Source organism: Thunnus thynnus, chromosome 24, assembly GCF_963924715.1.
Source record: "Thunnus thynnus chromosome 24, fThuThy2.1, whole genome shotgun sequence".
Taxonomy (NCBI): domain Eukaryota; kingdom Metazoa; phylum Chordata; class Actinopteri; order Scombriformes; family Scombridae; genus Thunnus; species Thunnus thynnus.
In genome coordinates, this window is record NC_089540.1 from 5299677 (window position 1) to 5319341 (window position 19665).

The window sequence follows — 19665 nt, forward strand, 5'->3', positions numbered from 1 at the left end:
TGACTCTACAGTGAACACTTGTGTCATCACTGACACTTAAATCACACAACAGTAATTTTCACATCTGTAAAATGCAACACATTGCATTGTGGGGTTATTAGGAGAAAGTACTGTACATGCCATGGACACTACTTTTTTAGGCAATTGTTGGAATTTGTAAGGGTGCTACATGGTGCACAGATTTAACACTCAGAATTCAGATACTCAAATAAAATGGCGGACATGAACGATGATGCACTATATGGTCAATAGTGATTTTGGACACAGAATAAGGGCCAGTTTATACCAGAGAAAAAATAGTTCCTATGACATGTTGTCCAACCACATCACAAACGAAAAGTGTTTATAGCTGTTCCAAACAGCATCACTCGAATGCGGAGATCAAAGACGGTCATATAGAGGGGTGAGATGCCATAATCGATTAAACACAGGGAACAGAAAAAAGTGTTGCTTGACACTTCCCTCTCATGTTGAGCACCTGAATTTTGTTACGTCAGGAACACCATCATATTATGTCACGCAATGTGACTGGGTAGTGATAGTAACGTCACCATGGAGACTATTGTAGTTTTCAATGAAATTCCTTATAGATATTTTGGTCAGTAACTTTAGATAACTCGCAACATCCTTGTTTAATTAGCCTCACTCGGGATGATATAATGTAACTAAACAAGCTGGCTAGAGGATAGCGTCTGGTTGTCATGGAGATGACTGAAATCTATTGTCCAAGCATAAATTGAAAACGCTGTGCGACTCTTTAATTTCTGTTGAGCAACACTTATCAAAAGAGTTGAGCAGCCTACCATAAATCAGCCTTTAGCCTCTACTTAGGCACGCCGGTGCTTTGAGCTAAATGCTAATGTTTACCATGTTTACATCTTAGTTTAGCATGTTATCATGCTAACATTAGGTAATTTACACTAAACACAAGTACAGCTGAGTTGGTTGGGGCTTGTCTTCAGTGATTTAGATGATTTTAGAGGCTTGGGGTTCAGGGGAAATGAGGTTGCCAGCACATAAAAACTTCATTAGACTTACAGAATTGAAAATGCTACAATATACACATTAGCGTTAGTTTCCTGATGCGAGACCAAAAAAATGGCTTTCCTTGTCAGCTATTTAGCTTTGCGTTTGTGTAAGTGCAAAAATAAAAACACTGTGTACTCTCCATTCCACCCACCTACGCACATATGCACACACACACACACACACACTCACAGGTTGATCTGCACTCCAAGGGGCCAGCTCCCAGTAAATGGATTGCTGGGCCCATTGATTTTTTTCCCAGTGCCAGGCCTCGACCAGTAAGCCTGTTTGATTTGGTTGGCTGTTATCCTGCAAAGCCAGCCCCCCCCCCCCCTACACACACACACACACACACACACACTCACCTCCCACCCCCCCTCCCTTCCCAGCACCGCCGGCAGCAGCATCAGCGCCGATCGATGCACCGAGCTTTAGAGGAAACAAACTCAGCCACATGATAAGACGCCGCAGCGGTGGAGAAGCCTCGAGATTATAGGCTCATTCTTTGGTTCATACTGGGGGTTCTGGTGTGTGTGTGTGTGTGTGTACACATGTGTATATGGTTCTTTATGTGTACCTTAGGGTCTATTTTGGTCTGAGTGAGTGTGTGTATATGAGAATTTAGGCGTGTGTGGATTGGTATTTTGGTGTGTGGATTGTATTATGTCCTTTAGGTGCCTGTGAGCAGGATTTTGGTGTGTGTAGTGTGTGTAGTAGTAGGGTCTTTTGGTGGAGTAAGGTGCACGGTGTTGGCACGAAAGCAGGTTCAATTGACTTGAATGTGTGTGTATGTGTGATGTGAGCGGGCCTGTTCTTTAAATCTGTTAGGATCAATTCCATCAATTCCTGGCTGCCTTAATGTCAGCAGAGTAGCACTCAAAGCAGGAAAATGGATTTTTGGTCCTGAACTCTTCCCATCAGGCTTCTCTTTCTCTGTTTCTAATTCTCTCAATCATCTTTTGCTCTTCCACTTGCTTGCTCCATATCTTCTCTTAAGTCCTTTCTTTCTTCCTTTATTCTTTTCTCTTTCTCTCTTTTTTTAAAAAAAGTAAAACATTGTGTTCAGATGCACACCAGCAATGCCTGGAAGCAAGAGCAAGACCTGGTTCAGTTTCCAGGTAATTGTGTTCCCAGTGTTTCCTCTCTGCTGCACTAGACCTCAGTTAATCTGGTCCTGCAGAGATACACAGGAGCAATCCAGGTCCTGGGAAGGTCCAGCTAGTAATTCATTAGCTCTATATGAATGTGTGTAAAATCAATATATAAAATAACAGAGACGTCTCTGTTGCATCTCAATGCTTCAAAATCATCTTCCTTTTACAGCTCCTTCTGTGTGATGACTATAGATTTAATTAGTGAATTAGGAATGATAGGTGTATTTATGATTTATGTCATTATTTTTTCAAATATATTTAATTTAACATGACTGGTATAGTGCTGAAACATGTGGCCAATAATCAATTAGTCCATCAATGGAAAGTTAATTGACAGCTGTTTTGATAACTAGTTAATCACTTAAGTCATTTATCAAGCAAATATGGCAACAACAAAAAAAATGTTGGTTCCACCTTCTCAAATATGAAGTTTTGTTGCTTTTCTTTGTGTCATAGCATTGAAATTATTTGGGATTTAGACTGTTGGTCAAATAAAACTAGCAATTTAAACTTTTCACTTTTTTCTGGCATTTTATAGACATTTTGAAAACTTTATCGACTAATCAAGAAAAGAACTTGACAGATGAATTAATAAGGAAAATAATCATTAGCTGCAGCCCTAACTGACCTCATAAAAATAAGACTTAAGAGTCTGCAGCCATGCTAGCAGCCATGCTAGCAGCGCTGTGAGGCTGAGCTAAATGCTAAGATCAGCGTGTTAGAATGCTAACATTTGCACAATATTTATGATACTAGTCTCTAGCTTACTGTATACACACTTTCAGCCAACTACTCTTAAGAGGCAGAAGTTTACCTTGACGACAACGTTATCTGGTTAATTAGTAAAAAAAAAAAGCTACGATTGACTGCTAATCTTGCATTAAAATTTTGATTTACTAGCTTGTGTTCGATGAGAGCATCAGCCCCTAACAATTAAAACATACAGTTAATATTCATAAATAACAACAGTTTGACCAAATAATTGGTAGAAACTCAGGCTTTTGCAGTCTGCAATAATGAATGATAAACAATATGTGAAATCTGGAGTGTTATCCTTTGTCATACAGTAGCTCGGCTAAGAGGCTATCCAGGGTATTGTCGCTCTCCATTTTCCAATTTTTTTTATATAAACTGAAGCATTAAAGCCTCTCAAAAATAGTTTCGAATTTTAAATATTTCTTTATTACAGTAAATAATCATTACAAAATGAGCAAAAAATTTAAGTCTAATTTTGGAAAATAACATTCGTAAGTATTATTTATTAAATCCTCAATCATCAGGACTGAGTGTGGTTTGACCAGATTTGAGTGACACTGGCCTGGAAGCACATGCAAACAACCCAACTCATCACATTTTGATTCAAATATTGCTAAATCCTGATTGGTGTATAGAGATGTATGACATCATTTCCTACCCGTTAAAAACCATCGAGAAGAGCTCATACAAAAATGCTATTTCACAAAGCAAAAAAGCTTCTTTTTTTTTATCTCAACGCAACGTATTATTCATATAGTTGAAACTTGAAAATAGGGGTTACTAGTTAGCCAGTAACAGCTTGAAAACATAAATATGGAATTCAGTATGTACCCCTCTGTAGCCTGTTATTCCCTGCGGTTTTTTTAACCTAATTTCTTTGTCTTTGTCGGGCAGACTTACAAGTACTCACTGATTTAGTTTCCCTACAGCCTCTCATTATGTAGGTCGACAACATTTTGGTGATTTATACGGTTGTACCTAGGGCATCAGATGGATAATAGAAAGTCAAAGTTCATTGTCATTGATTTTGTCGCAACTATTGTTTACATCACCTGCTCTGATCCTCACAGTCACACGGGCTTGTATTAATGTCGGCATTTTAGTACAGAGGCCTGTTTCTGCAGTTTGCTTTCATTATTTCCTGTTGTGGATTTCTGCCATTTATGTGCCTTGCTGTCATGTTTGCTCCTCGAGATATATTTGTTTTCTTCTTCTTTTATTGTCAAGCACATCGCAGAAGTGCCCCCGCGGTGCCAAGATTTGTTTAATATGAATGATTTGGTGTGTGTGTGTGTGTGTGTGTGTGCATGTGCGCGTGCTGTGAAATAACAATTTAGGTCAGTGTAGTACTCTGAGAAAGACTGGGCTTTACTAAAGACATAACATCAGTTCAAAAAATTAACTTTAGCATAGATGGATGGTTTGGGAGGGCAGTGCAATCACGGCTTGTTTTTGGCAATTTAAAGCGATATGAGAAAGCAACCGAGGCTAGTCAGTATACTTAGAAGCTCACTGTTTCCTTCTGTCTGTGTGTGTGTGTCTCTGTGTGTGTGTTCCTAGCTGAATGAGATGATCCGCGCTCCGGTCGAAGGGGATTTCTGGCAGGTCGACCACATCCGGCCCGTCTACAGCGGAGGAGGACAGTGCTCTCTGGACAACCTGCAGACACTCTGCACTGTCTGCCACAAAAGTGTACGTGCACACCCCGCATCACTGCACCCGTCGCAACCACAACACCGGCTTTTAGAGCCAAAAGGGGCTTAAGGGCCAAAAGCAATTTGTCTAACATTTAAGGCGCGCAGTGGACGGATGTCTCCTTTATCCCTATATAAAAAGAAAGTCATCACTCATGTTGAGGATCATATAAAGTGGCAGTAATGTGATACATGGTCAAACACATTGATCATACCATTCTTCACAAAGCTCTATATTGCCAGTAATAACATCACATGATGTGGCTGTATGTCATATTGATAAATAGCATTTGTTGCTATATATCTGTCTTGGAAAAAAAAAATAATTTGGCTTCTTGAGCTTCTTCAGTCAATATTTCATAATCACAGACAATTCACTTCTTAAAAAACAGAACCGATTAGAGAGCAGAGGTTTCAATATAAAATACAGCTTTCATTGTAACCCAAAATGTGCTTTACTGTCACGCCAGCCAGCATTTTTGTCAGAGTGGGTGTCAGTTTGGAAGGAAAACGCTTTACACGTCGAGGTATATAAACTGATGTGGAGAACTGCGCGTTGTGATAAGGGGATCCTCTCACTGTTTATGCCACCGCTCCGACACTTTAATCTAGAGATGCTCAATATATTGATCTCACTTTTCTCTTCAGCGCCCGACTGCAGATTTAACCTCTTACATCATGTTCCATTTTTCTCCACAGAGGACGGCTCAGCAAGCCAAAGAACGGAGCCAGATGAAGAAGAGTGTTGCAGCCTCCAAGGTTGCGTCAGACATCAGCAGATTCTTCGTCAAGAAATGAAATGGAGGTTTAGTGGAGGTTCGGCGCTCGAAATGGCGCTCTTGTTTTGTGAGAGGTGTAAAATGTTCTGAGGTGAACTGTGGCTGGCGAGGTGGGTGAAGATGCATCATGATTCTTCAATGACGCGTTAAATGTCATTCACCCTGACGGATAAGGATAAAAAGGCCAGTTTATCTTTGAATCCTGTAAAGATCCCTACTTTTCTGTGCGATGATATCAGCGGCTTCCTGTTGGAATTCAGGACTCTGACTAACGCTGAACATTTCCCCTCAAAAACCAGTGAGGACTGCATCAAATGCAAATTTCAGCCAACTCGTCCCCGAACCGTCACGAGTGCGGTAGTTTTGATTTATGAAGGCCCCCTTTTTGCTGGAGGCTGAAATGGAGCAGGTTGTTTAGAGGGATGTTGCTATTTTAAGATTTTGCAAACTTAGTGAAAAGTAGCAGGTGAGAGATGAATTGGGGGCTTTGTGATTAAAACTCGACAGAAAACGCAACCAAGTGTCCTCATTGGCGCCCTCAACAAGTGACGCCTTGTAAATCTTTCCTTTTTAGAAGATAAATGGACGTTCTCTAGTGAAATAAAAACCTATTTTCATCTTGTTTCATGTTGTCTTCTTCTGTTCTGGTGCTTTAACCACGGTTTGGACTGTAAATACACCAAGACGTTGGCTGATCTGACAAGCTAGCAAATCGTTTCATCGCCTCAAGTCAGGAACATTATTGTCCATGTCCACGCATCTACCTCCTCTTCAGCTGTGCTTGATGATCTGAACAGAGCTAAAGTCAGTCAAGAGGGCTATGTTTAGAGAGACGGAGAGCAGAGTTACTATGGAAACAAGGCTTCGGGTTCACCAATGTCGGGAATATTGAATCTGTTCTTGTGAGAGTTATACAATGAGCCAGACAGACATCAGAAACTCCAATCAATACCAGCAGGCTCCTGTGAAAATGAGGCCGTCACATTCCTCCGCAGCAGAATTTTACTTCCCCTCTCCCTGCTGAGGCTCCACGTTGACGTCGCACGTGTCGTCATGTCACGATTTGTCTGTCTGTCAGCTGTGTCAAACTCCCAGCTAAGCAAATTCTGCTGTCGCTGGAAAGTTTTGAATTTTTCTGGCAGCCCCAACTCCTCTCAGCCTATCGTGGCGCTCGGTAGGAGCCACAGCTTCAAACTTTCTCAGAGCCCATGTGGGTGTGTGCGTGGGTGTGTGTGTATTTCCCCTACGGCTGCTCCAGGTCTCCACTTAATAAGACCGTTGTTCCTCTCCTGTCCAAACCGACAAGCTTTGTGAGTAATGAACATCTCCCAGGCAGCCTTCCAACAACAGCAGGTTTCAGTGTCAGTCCATGTCAGCAGCCAATGACTCTGATCTGCTGCTTTATTACACCCAAAAGGTGTGTGTGTGTGTGTGTGTGTGCATGTGTGTGTGTGTGCAAGAGACAGAAAGTGAGGGGAAAGTAGTGAGGAAAAAAAGTAGCTGAGTGTGTTTCTGTGCGTTACACAAATAGAGTGTGTGTGTTTGGCAGAGGAAAGTGTACATTGGAAGGGAGAGGAAGTGTGCGTGTTTGGCAGACGGAGCCATAATGAGGCAGCGCCCAGATGAAGACGTCTCATTTTCTTCCCAGAGGGTCTGCTGGGTAAAGAGCAGCGCTGCAGCCGCGTGACACTGTTTGCGTTGGACAACCTATCAGCCCAGAGGAAAAACATTACCTCCGCAGGTGATGACTGTAATAAAGATGGACTCAAACACTGACGGACGGCCACGGAGGTTTGCGTGTTTGCTCTCTGTCCAAACCCACCCCCCTCCCTCCCTCCCTCCCTCTCTTCCTCTTCTAGTTTTTAAAAAAAAAGTCTCCATGAGAGCAAAACCCCACTCACTTTTTCCATCAAATGCAATCAACATCTTTGCCTCGGTGCCACTGCTGCAGACGTTTCAACAGGTTACATAGCAACACGGCGTACACCGAGCGTCACATGGCCAAAATTAGCTGTGCAAATATCTAGCGGAAATAATCACATATAGTTAGAAAATCACAGTATAGTGACAAAGACAAGAGAATGGAGAAAAAAAAAAAGAAAAGTAGCACCATCTGAAGAAAGTCCAAGCAAATAGAATTAAAAAGAAGTGCAGTGCAAATACACACAGCAGTGAAGCTGTAATATCAAAATATACATTTTATGGACTCTAAAGAATAAGTCTGTGGGTGTTCTATATTTGTATAGTCAACAAATCCCATGAAAAAACACCACTATGTATTATCTGTGTATCCAAAGTCTGATATATCTCACTCCTCTGTGCCATAGAGCTCCATTGTTGTCCAAAAACTGTAAAACACAGTGAAACAGAACATGTTTAGCGTCTGTAATGTGACACGTGACTTACAAGCTAACGGTAAAGTGCAGTATGGTGGGCAGGGTTAGCTAGTTGCCCCAAATGTTTGATTGGATGAAATTATGTATATGTCCCCTGATATACTTTAGAAAAAACAAAAGACAACTGAACAATTAACACATGGACACAGGATTATAATTTGGAGAATGTATTTTGAGCCACATTGTTGCACTGGGTGACATGTTCCTTTATGCCTCTTCCACAGCAGACATTTGGATTCCTCAAATGAAAGGCACAGGTGTTACTAATAACATTAACAATGGCTCTGATAAAATGCTAAATGGAATTCAGCCATCATTTATTTTTATTATTAACTCCTGTACTTTTTCTACTGCACATAAGACAATGTGAAACAGTGTTTTTAAACATGGTGCTAACACTAGGACTTAGATGGACTAACACAATGTTTGTTTTGGTCTTTTCACGGTATTTGGTGAATAATATAGAATAATGCCTCCTTATCACAAACATCAAAAAAGAACCATCTGAAGAGAAAAACCTTCCTTCTGCATGCTAACACCAGTGCTGCAACGTGGTTGCTCAATATAGGTCAGAGGACCTCCAGGGGCCCTTGACAGGGCTCCAGGGGGTCCACAGCAAATTGAGAAATAGATTAATATCACTGTAACTCAATTCCATAGGAATTTCTCCAATCACAGTCATTACATTATGTATAAGACTGATTATTGTAATTGTAGGTTCTCACTATCAGCTCCCAATAGGTGGCGGTGAAAAAATGTGTCTTTTTAGGGGTCTGTGACATATAAATGTTAGAAAAGTACTGTTCCAACCAGGCAACACTTGACAGTAAACTATACAAATCATTCATAATTCAATCATGATTTGCATTCAGACAGCAAGGCATATATATTTGGCGCCATTCTGTTGGTTATTCCATTTCAAACTCGCCTGCCCCCATAATCTACTTTGGCCTTTTCAGCTGAAGGAAGCGTTTCTACAAACCCAATCTTGTGTGACAGGTGTGATGGAGAAGGGCCAATAAAAGCCTGCACAGCGCGCTGCGTGCAGCCGCCGGCTCTCCAATCCGTGGCCGAATCCTGCTGTGGTTTGACTCCTGGCTGCCATACTCTCCGCTGTGATCCCTCTGTGTCTATGACCCTCCCTGCCCTTCAGCAAGGAAAAGGAAATAGACACGAGGGAGGCCGTACCCCCGCTGCTCCCCTTCAGGAATGAAAAATAGGAACGGCACCGTCTCTGTCTTGCCAAAGTAGCTCTGATATTCCGTCATTTGGCGGAATGTGAACTGCAGAACCTCATTATAGAAAAGGAATGGACCTCCAGTCAGACCTCTGCGGTGTTGTGTTACAACATCGAGAAAGCTTGTATTCTAAAAAGGCTGCACCCATATCGTCTAATTGAACTCCGGCGTCGGCATTTAGGAAGCAATTCTTGGCTTTTAAACAGCCACAGCCGATGAGAGGCTTTTGTCTTTATTGTCATATTATCTCTTGGGATGGTGATGAGATGATTAATCATTTCCTGCTGCAGCCTTGCGCTCGCAGAAGGCTGGCACCGCTCGGCAGAGCGCGACGCCCTGGGTGGAAGAAAACGGTATTATGGTCCAGGTAATTGGTGGAGGACCATCACTCATAAGCGATCTAATTAATCTCATTAAAACACCCTCTCTGGTTGCACAGAGATGTTCTTGAGGACCGCCGCAACAGAAGGCGTTTTCTAAAATGGGCTTATCCATCCTGATGACTGTCATATACGCAAATGATATTCCAAGAGAAACTGCAGCTGAAGCGAGTAACAGAAAATCGATACAACAATTTCATGTAAACCGCGGCTGGCTATTTTTCTAATGTCATCCAGCGTGGTAGGGGATATGCAGTGCTAAAAGGATGCTTTCTCAGTGCTCAGCTGGAAGTGGCTTTTGTCAAGTCCAAATTCTATTTATTCAAGATGGCTCCCTGGTTGTCTCCCAAGATGCATGGCATGTTGCGGATTAAGACCAAAAACGCAATCAATTCACCCAGCAGGAGATCAGGGGAAACAACAGATAAGGTTCTTAGCATAATTCATACAGTCCCCAATCTGGCTAGGATTAATGTATGTCTTCACCATGGCTCACTCTCATTTGTATGTTAGAGCTTCTCTGGGGCTAAATTTGTGGCCCATTACAATCAGGCTTTGTTTGGAAAGGCCCCTGTGAGGATCTGACCACATCGTTTTACACGGCTTTGGCACCTAGCTAACGCAATGTAGGACTGCTGTAATCTCATTTATCTTATAATGATTGAGATTTTTTGCACTTAACAGCAGGCTGTGTCAGCAAATCAACCAAAAAAGCAAGAGAAAAAAAAACAGTTGAGTGATGAACATGGCGCCCTGTTGTGTAAAAGCACTTAAAACCAAGATGTAAATGTACACAGTGGCAATTTAACATATATTTCATGCATTAAAACATTACATTAAGTCACATGAGAGTCCTGGCAGCACTTGACATCTTGAGGATAAAAGCCACAGTAGGCTTCAGCATTACCGTTTCCCCCTTTCATGTATTCTGTGTTCAGATGATTGAGGTTAAAAATGGAAAGCTGAACAAAACGCCCTCCAACAAGTTCCCTTTTCATGAGCCTTAAAAGACATCTTTTCATCTCCCATTTCATTTTGCGGCTATTGATCAGCCATCTTTCATAGATTGCTTCCAGACATCTATTCAGCCGCTCTGTCGCTGCTCAGCATGCCTCTATTTCATAGGTCTTAATGGCAAGGTCTAGCTTTTGTGTTTAGATTAAAACCTGAATTGCAATCACTTTAATCGCCAATAGATTTCACAGGAAACAGTATTTGTTGACTCTTGTGAAAACTGAATCAACAGCTTCCGAAAGTTTCACAGTGGGCGCTGATGCAAAACTGGACAGATTTTCAAATTCGGGGGGCAAAAATAGGACTTCTCATGCCTCGTCCTGTGAAATTAGGATTATTTTTTTTCTCCTTCCTCTTCAGTGCACGAGCCAGAAAAAGGTCATGTCAGTCTTGTGACAAGAGTGACAGGTCTGGGGCATCATTACTGGGACTTGGAAGGTCTGTGTAAGCACCTTTGGTCACCTCAGGAGAATAGATCCCCACTGCGCTGCCGCCGGCCTAATGAGCACAGTCAGTCCTGCATCTAATGAGGAGAGGGCGATTGCGACTGTCTTCCATCAGCCCTCTGCTCTGTCGGTACAACATCCCATAATGCCTTGAACACACGGCATGAGGAACTGAACAGCGGCGGATATCTTGTCACACATCAATGCAGGGGCGACGGAGTCGGCGAAGGAATCTGCCAAAATGTCCTCATCTCGGGTCCGGAGCTGAAAACATTGTGACTGGGTTCCTTTAGGTTGACTATCCATCCACACTTCCACATGGTAAATAAGATCATGTGACAGCATGTCTGGACAGGCTGCAAGAAATAAATTGAGGCATTACAGGAAAACTAATATATCGACAGCCTGTCATCTATGTGGTCGCTCGTTTCCAGCTGGCAAAACATGTTTGGATTCTGTCGACTGAAGCAGTGTTTTTTTAGTTCGAAGGCAAACATTTTGTGAATTCTTGGCATGTCAGTCTTAAAAATCTCTCTCTAACATGCTTTTTAGTGCTGTTCTCAGCCTCTATGCATTTCATATTAGAATGTGTGTAATGCTTAATGGATGCCAGAAGGGAACCTCAGCCTTTTTCACTCCCCCCTCTCCCTCCAGCGGCTGAAAAACTTCTAAATTCACCTTTTTGTGGTGTTCATATATGTTGCACTGAAGCCTCAAATTATCTTGTGTCTTAAATCATAGCCACAGGTTTGTAGTTCAACAGCAAAATCAGCTCTTACATCCACCTTGAAAGGTTATGTTTTCGTTTTAGTCTCTTATCAGGGTATTTTAAAAACACATATGAACATCTCTCAGTGGGAATTTGGTGGACAGATTGGCTTTGGACTCCGGACAATTGATTTGTCTTTGATGGTGATCCAGATCTGGGATTTCTGCCATTAGATGATTATCACCTTGTAGCCGTAATTATAAAAGTAGCAAAGAATGCAGACTTGTTTCCAAAAGTTTGGGGTGAAGTTATGCAGGGGCCAAGAAATGTGCTTGAGTTGAATCTGAAGTGTTAGGAGAGATTTCTTTGGGTGTAAGTTGGAGAGTTGTTCAGCGTTGGCGGAGGTTTTCAAGCGCCTCATACTTAACAAATTAGTCCAGTCAAAACAGAAAGCAAGGAGACACCTTCTCTCGACAGCAAACACAATTATTCCCGTTCTGCAAAGTTATATTGGTATTTAAAAACAGCCAAGTCTGTTTAAAGGTGTGATGTAAGTTATTGTGCAGCCCCCCCCCACCCACCCACCCATACAGACACATCAGCAGACAGCAAGGCCTATTAATACACTTAAGACCAATTAGTATAATTAATATGAGCACAAAGAATGTGCCATTTGTGTCCTTTCTTTTTGATATGATGAACATATTGTGCTCAAAAAAAACATAGCCATCCTCAAATTAGTTTGAAAATGATTTCAGTAGTTGTTGCTGTTCACAACTGCTAAAAATACAAGTGAATGAAAGTGTGCAGCCAAGTGAAATGCAACCAATCTTTCCTCATGTATGTAAATCAGACTTCGTACTGATGCTAAACCAATTATACCTGTGTCACAAATGACCATTGAAATTTATTGATAAGTACTTTCACAATTGGCTGTTTGAGTGGGTAGCATTTGGCCACTCAACCGTGGACATCTTCACACCCACACCACTTTTTTCTTTTTCTTTTTTTTTTTTTTTTGTGTATATTCAGTAATGCCAGTTTCTCAATTACTGTGTGAGTGGGCTGGTGCAAAAAAAAGGGGGGAAGTTGGCTATAGCAACATTCACCATCAGCCCACACAGAATTATTCTATGTGATGATATAAATCTTATTAAATATTGTGATAGCGGGCAGGTTTGCCAGCCGTGATGAAAGGAGCGAGGTGTTCAGATACACCTGGAGAAGCGAAGGTTTTTCAGCGTGTTGGACGATTTAACACACGGCAGAAGCATCGGCGCTAATCCTGAGAGTGTAAAAATCGAGTCAACACCGTGCCAGTTTTTATATAAGTCCACACCATCGGATAATCCAACTTTTTTTTTTTTTTTTTTTTTTTTTTAGGTAGTTTTGAACATGCGATGTCCTGGATTCATATCTGGTGTTCTAGTCAACAGGCAACTAATTCGGGGTTCACTGTCTGACAGCAGCGGGTCAGTGGATGTTATGATCCATTTTGTTATCTGACAAATGAGAATCAGGTGTGATTAGAAGCAGTTTATCGAGATCAATCAGATTTTCATTTGTAAAGAGGGACAAGAACTCTAAATTGAAGAATCTCCCAGGGCGAGAATAACTCCAATAACAAACTTAATATGTAACTTGTTATATAACTGTTCTGACAGACTCAAAAGTGGAATGAAAACCCTGCCGTCATAGCAGCTCAGTATCCTATGAGTTATGTGCCGTACTGGACGATTCTGGACCTCACCTATCACATCTGGAGCCAATGTTTGGTGCCAATTCAGGAAGTAGTGGGCCAGCACCATGTGAAGCACGGCAGAAAGTAAGAAGGTAAAGGTGTAGCGAGTTAAACTTTCATTCATGAGACCAGAGTTTGCGTCCCGTCACAGGCCTACAATTAACATTTATCTTCTAATTAACCGTAACCATGATTTTTCCCCAACCTTCACAAAGTGTCTTTGTTGCCTAACCCTAACCGTGCCTGCTGCCTAGAGATAAATGAGAACCACTCTCACATCATCCAGCCATCAGCCAGTTAGTTAGCTTAGCTTAGCATAAAGACTGGAAACAGGAGGGAAACAGCCAGCCTGGTTCTGTCTGAAGGCAACAAAATCCACCTACCAGCACCTCTAAAGCTCACCAATTAACATGTTACATCTCGTCTGTTTAAATCATACAAAAGTCTTCTTGTTACTGTGAGGAGCCAGTGGAGATCTAACTTCATGCAAGAAAGCTTATAAGCGTAGTTTAACTATTGCTTTAACCGCTTAAATGGTTACCTAAATGTGATTCAGGGTTTTGCAGAATCGTCCAATATCAACAGTGTTATCTGGTGATCAGAGAGAGAGGCGAGATGGAGTGAATCGTACAAACGAGGAGCACACATTTTGAGAAAAATCTGCTCACGAAATCTTGCCTACTTTCTCACCTGAGCACAACCAGCCAATCATTGCATGAATCATCAAATTCTCAGTTTTTGAAAGTAATTATTTTATGAGAAATTTTGACATATTTTAAACTTACAGTTGGGCTCTTTATTTTTGACATTTGTGTCCTTCAGCCTTTCTCAAATTTCTCAAAAAGATATATGAAAGCACGTCTCAAATACAGAATATTTTTGATTGTGAAAGAGAGATTCATTCTTCATTTTCCTGCTTAATTAGTCGTGTGTTCACTCTCAAGAGCGCTGCCCATTGTTCTCAGACAACACTAGACTAGTAGCACTGTCTATTATTTGATCCTTGTTTCCGTTCTCATTTGACTGCAGTACATTTCTCTACATACCACGCGGCATCATGGTTACGGCTCCATAATAGATAAGTACAGATGAAATTTTAATAATGTCTGTGGGGAACGTCGCTTGCTTTAACAACAGAGAAAAAAGGCAGATAGAGAGTAATGAAGATGTTCCAACCAGTAAATACAATAATCAAACATATTCTGTAAAATAGAGCAAATAAATAAAGATACATCTTTGTTTAAAGTAGCTTTGTGTGAGTGTACTGTATAAGGGTGTACATAATTATGCCCAGACAGGCAAATATGCTTCATATGCTATTCATAGTACATGTACAGCGACATATGTGCTGGAATGAATGATGAGTGACTTTCTACTTCTCCACTACATTTCAGAGGAAAATATTGTACTTTCTACTCCACTACATTTATCTGACAGCTTTAGTTACTTTTCAGATGCAGATTTGACACAAAGGGTAATATAACAAGCTTTTAAAATACAACACATTGTTAAAGATGAAACCAGTGGTTTCCAACCTTTTTGGCTTTTGACATATTACAAAAAGCAGTGTGTAGTCGGGGTCACATTTCAGATGTCTATGAGTTGTTAACAGCTCCACCAAATAATGATTTTTCCCTCTAAACATCTCACATGCTTTCATTTCAATAAATGTTCAAATGATCCAATTTTTCACCAAAAATCCACCAAAAGATTAGAGAAAAAGTCCAAAAACTCAAAACAGATTTATGTATCAGAACTTTTAATCATCTTACGACACCTCAGATTTATCTGGTGACCCTTTGGAGGGGCCCGACCCCAAGGTTGGGAACCAGTGGACTAAACTAGCTAACTGTATATAAAGTAGTGTAAACTAGCTCCACCTCCAGCAGCTACAACAGTAACATGCTGCTCTAACACTGATGCTTCAGTATTAATAATCTAATGATGTCATCTATAATAATATATCAGTCAGAGGGACCAAACCACTACTTTTACTGCAATACTTTAACTACATCAAGCTCATAATACTTATGTACTTTTACTGTAGCAGGATTTTTCATGCAGGACTTGTAATGGAGTATTTTTACATTGCTGTGTTGGTATTTTTACTTAAGTAAAATATCTGAATACTTCTTCCACCACTGGTAGGTCAAGATTATTGTAACTGTCCATCCTTCCATGAAAGCATCATTATAATCAAACTCTTGTCTGGTAAATCCAGGCCAAGAAGGTCAAACTCAGGTAAAGAGAGTCTCTTGATATATCTTGTTCAGACTGCAGTAACTCCTTCTACACAGATAGCAGATAAATACAAACAGTTTTGGTCTCCACCAACTCGTGAGGCTCTTTAGCTGCTAAATGTTCTTGTGTTTTTTTATTCCTTTTGTGTGTTGTATATTGTATTATTTATTTGTATGTTTGTATGTTATTGTTTTGTGTAAACAAAAAACTGCTCCAAACAAATTGACCTTGGTGGGATTAATAAAGTTGTTTGTATTGTGCTGTATTAGTGCACTATTCACTGTGTCTTTTTGTCTTGTTTAGAATATCTTTTCAACTGGATAAATAGCAAATGTAAGCTATTGTCAATACTGTGTGTAGATTTACATATATTGTCTATATCAACAGTTGGGCTATTTGTAGTATTTTGGCAAGTGAATCTACCTCACTAACAGAGTCTGTTAAAGAGCCACAGAACTGAGATTTAGGAAACAATCTCAAACACAGAAATATCCAAACCTGAACAAAGTATCAAAAGTATCTGAGAGGAGAGATACGACTAGTCCCAGAATACAATAAAACTCCAGTCTGTGTGTAATGATGGACATATCTGTCCAATCAGCCAACAACTCCATAAGTCTTAAAGGAACAACCAGAGTTATTACAAATGAACTCAACCTCATACCTGCTTTTAATAACAATTATGATTTAAGATCATTTTTCTGCACATACACTAAAATTCAGAACAAAATCCCACATCACATCAGAAATTCTCCTTTCTTTTTACAGTTTAAACATTTACACAAATATTTCCTTCTTCTGAATCAAAATTGTAACCACTAATGTCTCAATAATCCACCTTATTGTTCCCTCTGAGTTCTGTGTAACTTATCTGTGTACATCTAAAGCTTGTTTAGTCTTGTTATTTTTTGCTGAATGCTGTATTCTTTTATTGACAATTGACTATTTTTCAGCCCACATAGATTACATGAAGATTATTCTTTGTCGAACTTGATAACTTTTATTATCTGCCTGAGTTGTTTTATATTTTTATTGCTTTTGTCTTCACTGTGGGACGGCAGGAAACTTGAAAATAGTTTCTAAACTGAGTCAGACCCACAGCTGTTAATGTTCTACATTACTCTGCTGCTATTTCCTGCTACAAATAAAAATAACATGAAAAAATTAAAAACTTATGGGACAATAAAATGTTTTTTTAAATGATTTACTAAGGATTAAAGAGTTCAGCATATGGAAATGCTTCCCTGCACACAAAAGTCACTGCAGCAGTCAATGAGATGCATTTAAACAGCAAAACTGAACTGAAACCGAGTTATCTTTGAACAAGCTTGAAATAATTACATGAATGCTTGAAACATTACAAACAATTTCACTGTATAAACAATCTGTGTGACAGCTGACCCGTCGGGTGTGTAAAAGAAACACAGAACATTAATTACCTTTAGATCTTGACCGATCCTGTTTGCAAGTCTGGAGATTTAAATAATTAATGAAGTTACCGCTGCTGTGCCACGTGCGTAAATGCGCACAGCTGCTCTCAATTTGGAGACGCATCTATTGTCTCAGCTGCTGTGTGGCAACAAACATCACTGATGTTCCTGCAATATCCCGGATTACATTCAGTGACACATGACCGACATTCTTGATAATATTCAGACATTAATCTAACACCTTACAGTCCCGTCACATTAATAGCCGACTGACATGTTAAAGGACACATTCACAAATTTTCAAGTTTGTCTTAAAACAACTTGCTGTAATCATTCCTCCTGTTCATACTGGCTATTAAAAGATCCCCTTCAAATGTGCTTTCAATGTAAGTGATGGAGGCCAAAGTCCACAGTGTGTCATTTTGTGCAAAAAAAGCATTTAAAAGTTGATGTGAGGCTTCAGCAGTCTGAGTTATTCATATCAAGTGGATATTTGCCACATTTACAGTCTTTTTAGCATCAGATTCCCTTTTTGTGTTTCCCTGTTGAGCTGCGCTGGAAGTATAGTCACAAAAAGAGGAACCTTGGCAGTAAAAAGACTAACATTGAAAGATATCTATTTGATTCGACTCATTTGAATGGATGAAGCTTCATATCAGCTTCAGATGAACTTTTAAGTACATCTGACTATTGTTTAAGACACACACAAAAGTTGTGAACCCATCCCTTAATACACTTTAGATGCAAAATACCAGAGAGAGGTAAAAGAGGCGAAACTCTACCAAGTCGTTACCCTAGAATGAGCTCTTTATATCTACATAGGGAGGGTCCAAACCCTAACCCTTCCACGGAGGCCACCATGTTGCACCACCATGTTTCTACAGCGGTCCAGAACAGACAAACCAAACACCAGCTCTAGAGAGGACCTTTCTCATTTTTCACGAGTTTTGCGGCCACCATAGGTTCTCCTACACATTTGGAAGATGAGGGGGAGGGGTATTAAGTTGGTTGCAATCTGCAACCTCACCACTAGATGCCACTAAATCCAACACACTGCTCCTTTAAGAACAACCTACCCAAAGAACTCACTGTAACGTTATGTTTTACTTTTCCAAATGTGTTACATTTTAGTTTCCATCTGTGTGTCATTTTTATCATTCGGACCATATTTGATTAAAATCCAAAACAAAAACAAGATTCTTCTCCTTCTTAATATTAATCCTTTCGGTTGTCGAAGCACTGATGACAAAAGCCATGGCAGAGTATAAACTGAACCATTAGGGGGGGAATAATTATTAGGGTAGGTATTTTCTTGGTGTTGTGATTGCAGGGTCATTATGCTCTCCCTAATGAAACAAACCAGCAGAGAGCCTCCATCTCAGCTGTAGCCGTTATCATCGCCCTTCAGAGGATATAAAAAGGAAAACACTTCAGCAGCAGGCTAATTAAAACCAGAGAGGTCTGGATGAGAAGGCCTAACAACCCACACAGGTGGTGAGCACATCACTGCATGTGTATTTATGTGTGTGTGAGCTACTGTAGCACATCATGTTTATGCATGTCTCTATGTGTCTGTATGAGTGTGGGTGTGTGTGAGGCAGCAATTCATGCTTTTTTTTTTCTTTATTTGTGTGTGTCTGTGTCAGTTTGGTACATGCATGAGTGTATGTGAGGCAAGAAAAGGGTGATGTTGAGTGTGTGTGTGTGTGTGCTGCTTTGTGTTTATTTGAGGCAGCAGTGTGTGTGTGTGTGTGTGTGTCAGAGGTGTATGATTGTTAAAGGTGCTTTCCATTCATTTTAATGGCTTCAGCCTCCACTGCTGTCGGTTCATTCTGCTGCCTCCACCGCTGACAGGAAGGACCTTGCAGCTTTCATCTGACAGGACCCTGCTCAAATAGGCCATTGGTGCACCATAATTAGTTCAAATGTCGAAGCCGGTGAATTATTGATGATTGGGGACGAGTAGGGAGGAAGACATTTCACATCAACTGTGTGGGTTTTTTTTTTTTTTTTTTTTTAGCTGTCTCTTTTTAAAGGACAGCTGGTGCTCTGCGGTTCCCACCACAAACATGAATCTCTGGTGTTCAGGCCGCGAGAGGATGCATTTGCATCTGGTGGAGAAATAAACTTGGGTAGTAAAGGGAATAATTACAGAGGAAAACAGTGAAATAATGTCTTGTTTTTCAATGAAAACAGCTGGCTGAAGAGAGTGCTGCAGCTTTTTTTTGCCATGTGAAAAAGGAATACCTTAGGTTGGAAACAAAAAAGTAAACCACACCATGAAGACAGAGGCTAATTTATGCTCCTGCCAATCATTGGATATAATTGCGCTACCATGGCATAATGGCAGCTCGGGCCCAGTCATTTTCCCCCCTCCGGCTCTATCTCAGGTACTTAGAGGGGTTTGCATCAGCTCCTGATTTTTCAAGAGAGACCTCTCAGACAGGAATGACAATGGACTTTCAATGGCTTATAATTATGCCACTTTCCTGCACAATTTCCTGGGCATCATTTGCATTAAGACTCATATGTGTATAAGTGCACCACATGCTGCTCTACAAAGGCCTTTTGATCAACTCCACGGCTGAAATTACCAAGTGCAGTGACATTTCCTGGAATGTCTCTGAGCCTACCGCCGTCCGACAGTTATCTGAATCTGTT

The 19665-nt window shown here is 40.6% G+C and overlaps 1 protein-coding gene across 3 annotated transcripts in view; it reads left to right on the top strand.

Moving 5' to 3' along the window:
- The window catches only part of zranb3 (zinc finger, RAN-binding domain containing 3), an 83302-nt gene extending 77271 nt beyond the window's left edge, over positions 1-6031 (top strand). For all 3 annotated transcript variants that reach the window (XM_067583303.1, XM_067583304.1, XM_067583306.1), the window contains exons 21-22: positions 4497-4628; positions 5330-6031. In XM_067583303.1, coding sequence (XP_067439404.1) covers positions 4497-4628; positions 5330-5428 — 231 coding nt within the window. In that variant the 3' untranslated portion in view covers positions 5429-6031. The remainder of the gene's footprint in view (positions 1-4496; positions 4629-5329) is intronic.
- Positions 6032-19665: the final 13634 nt, after the last annotated feature.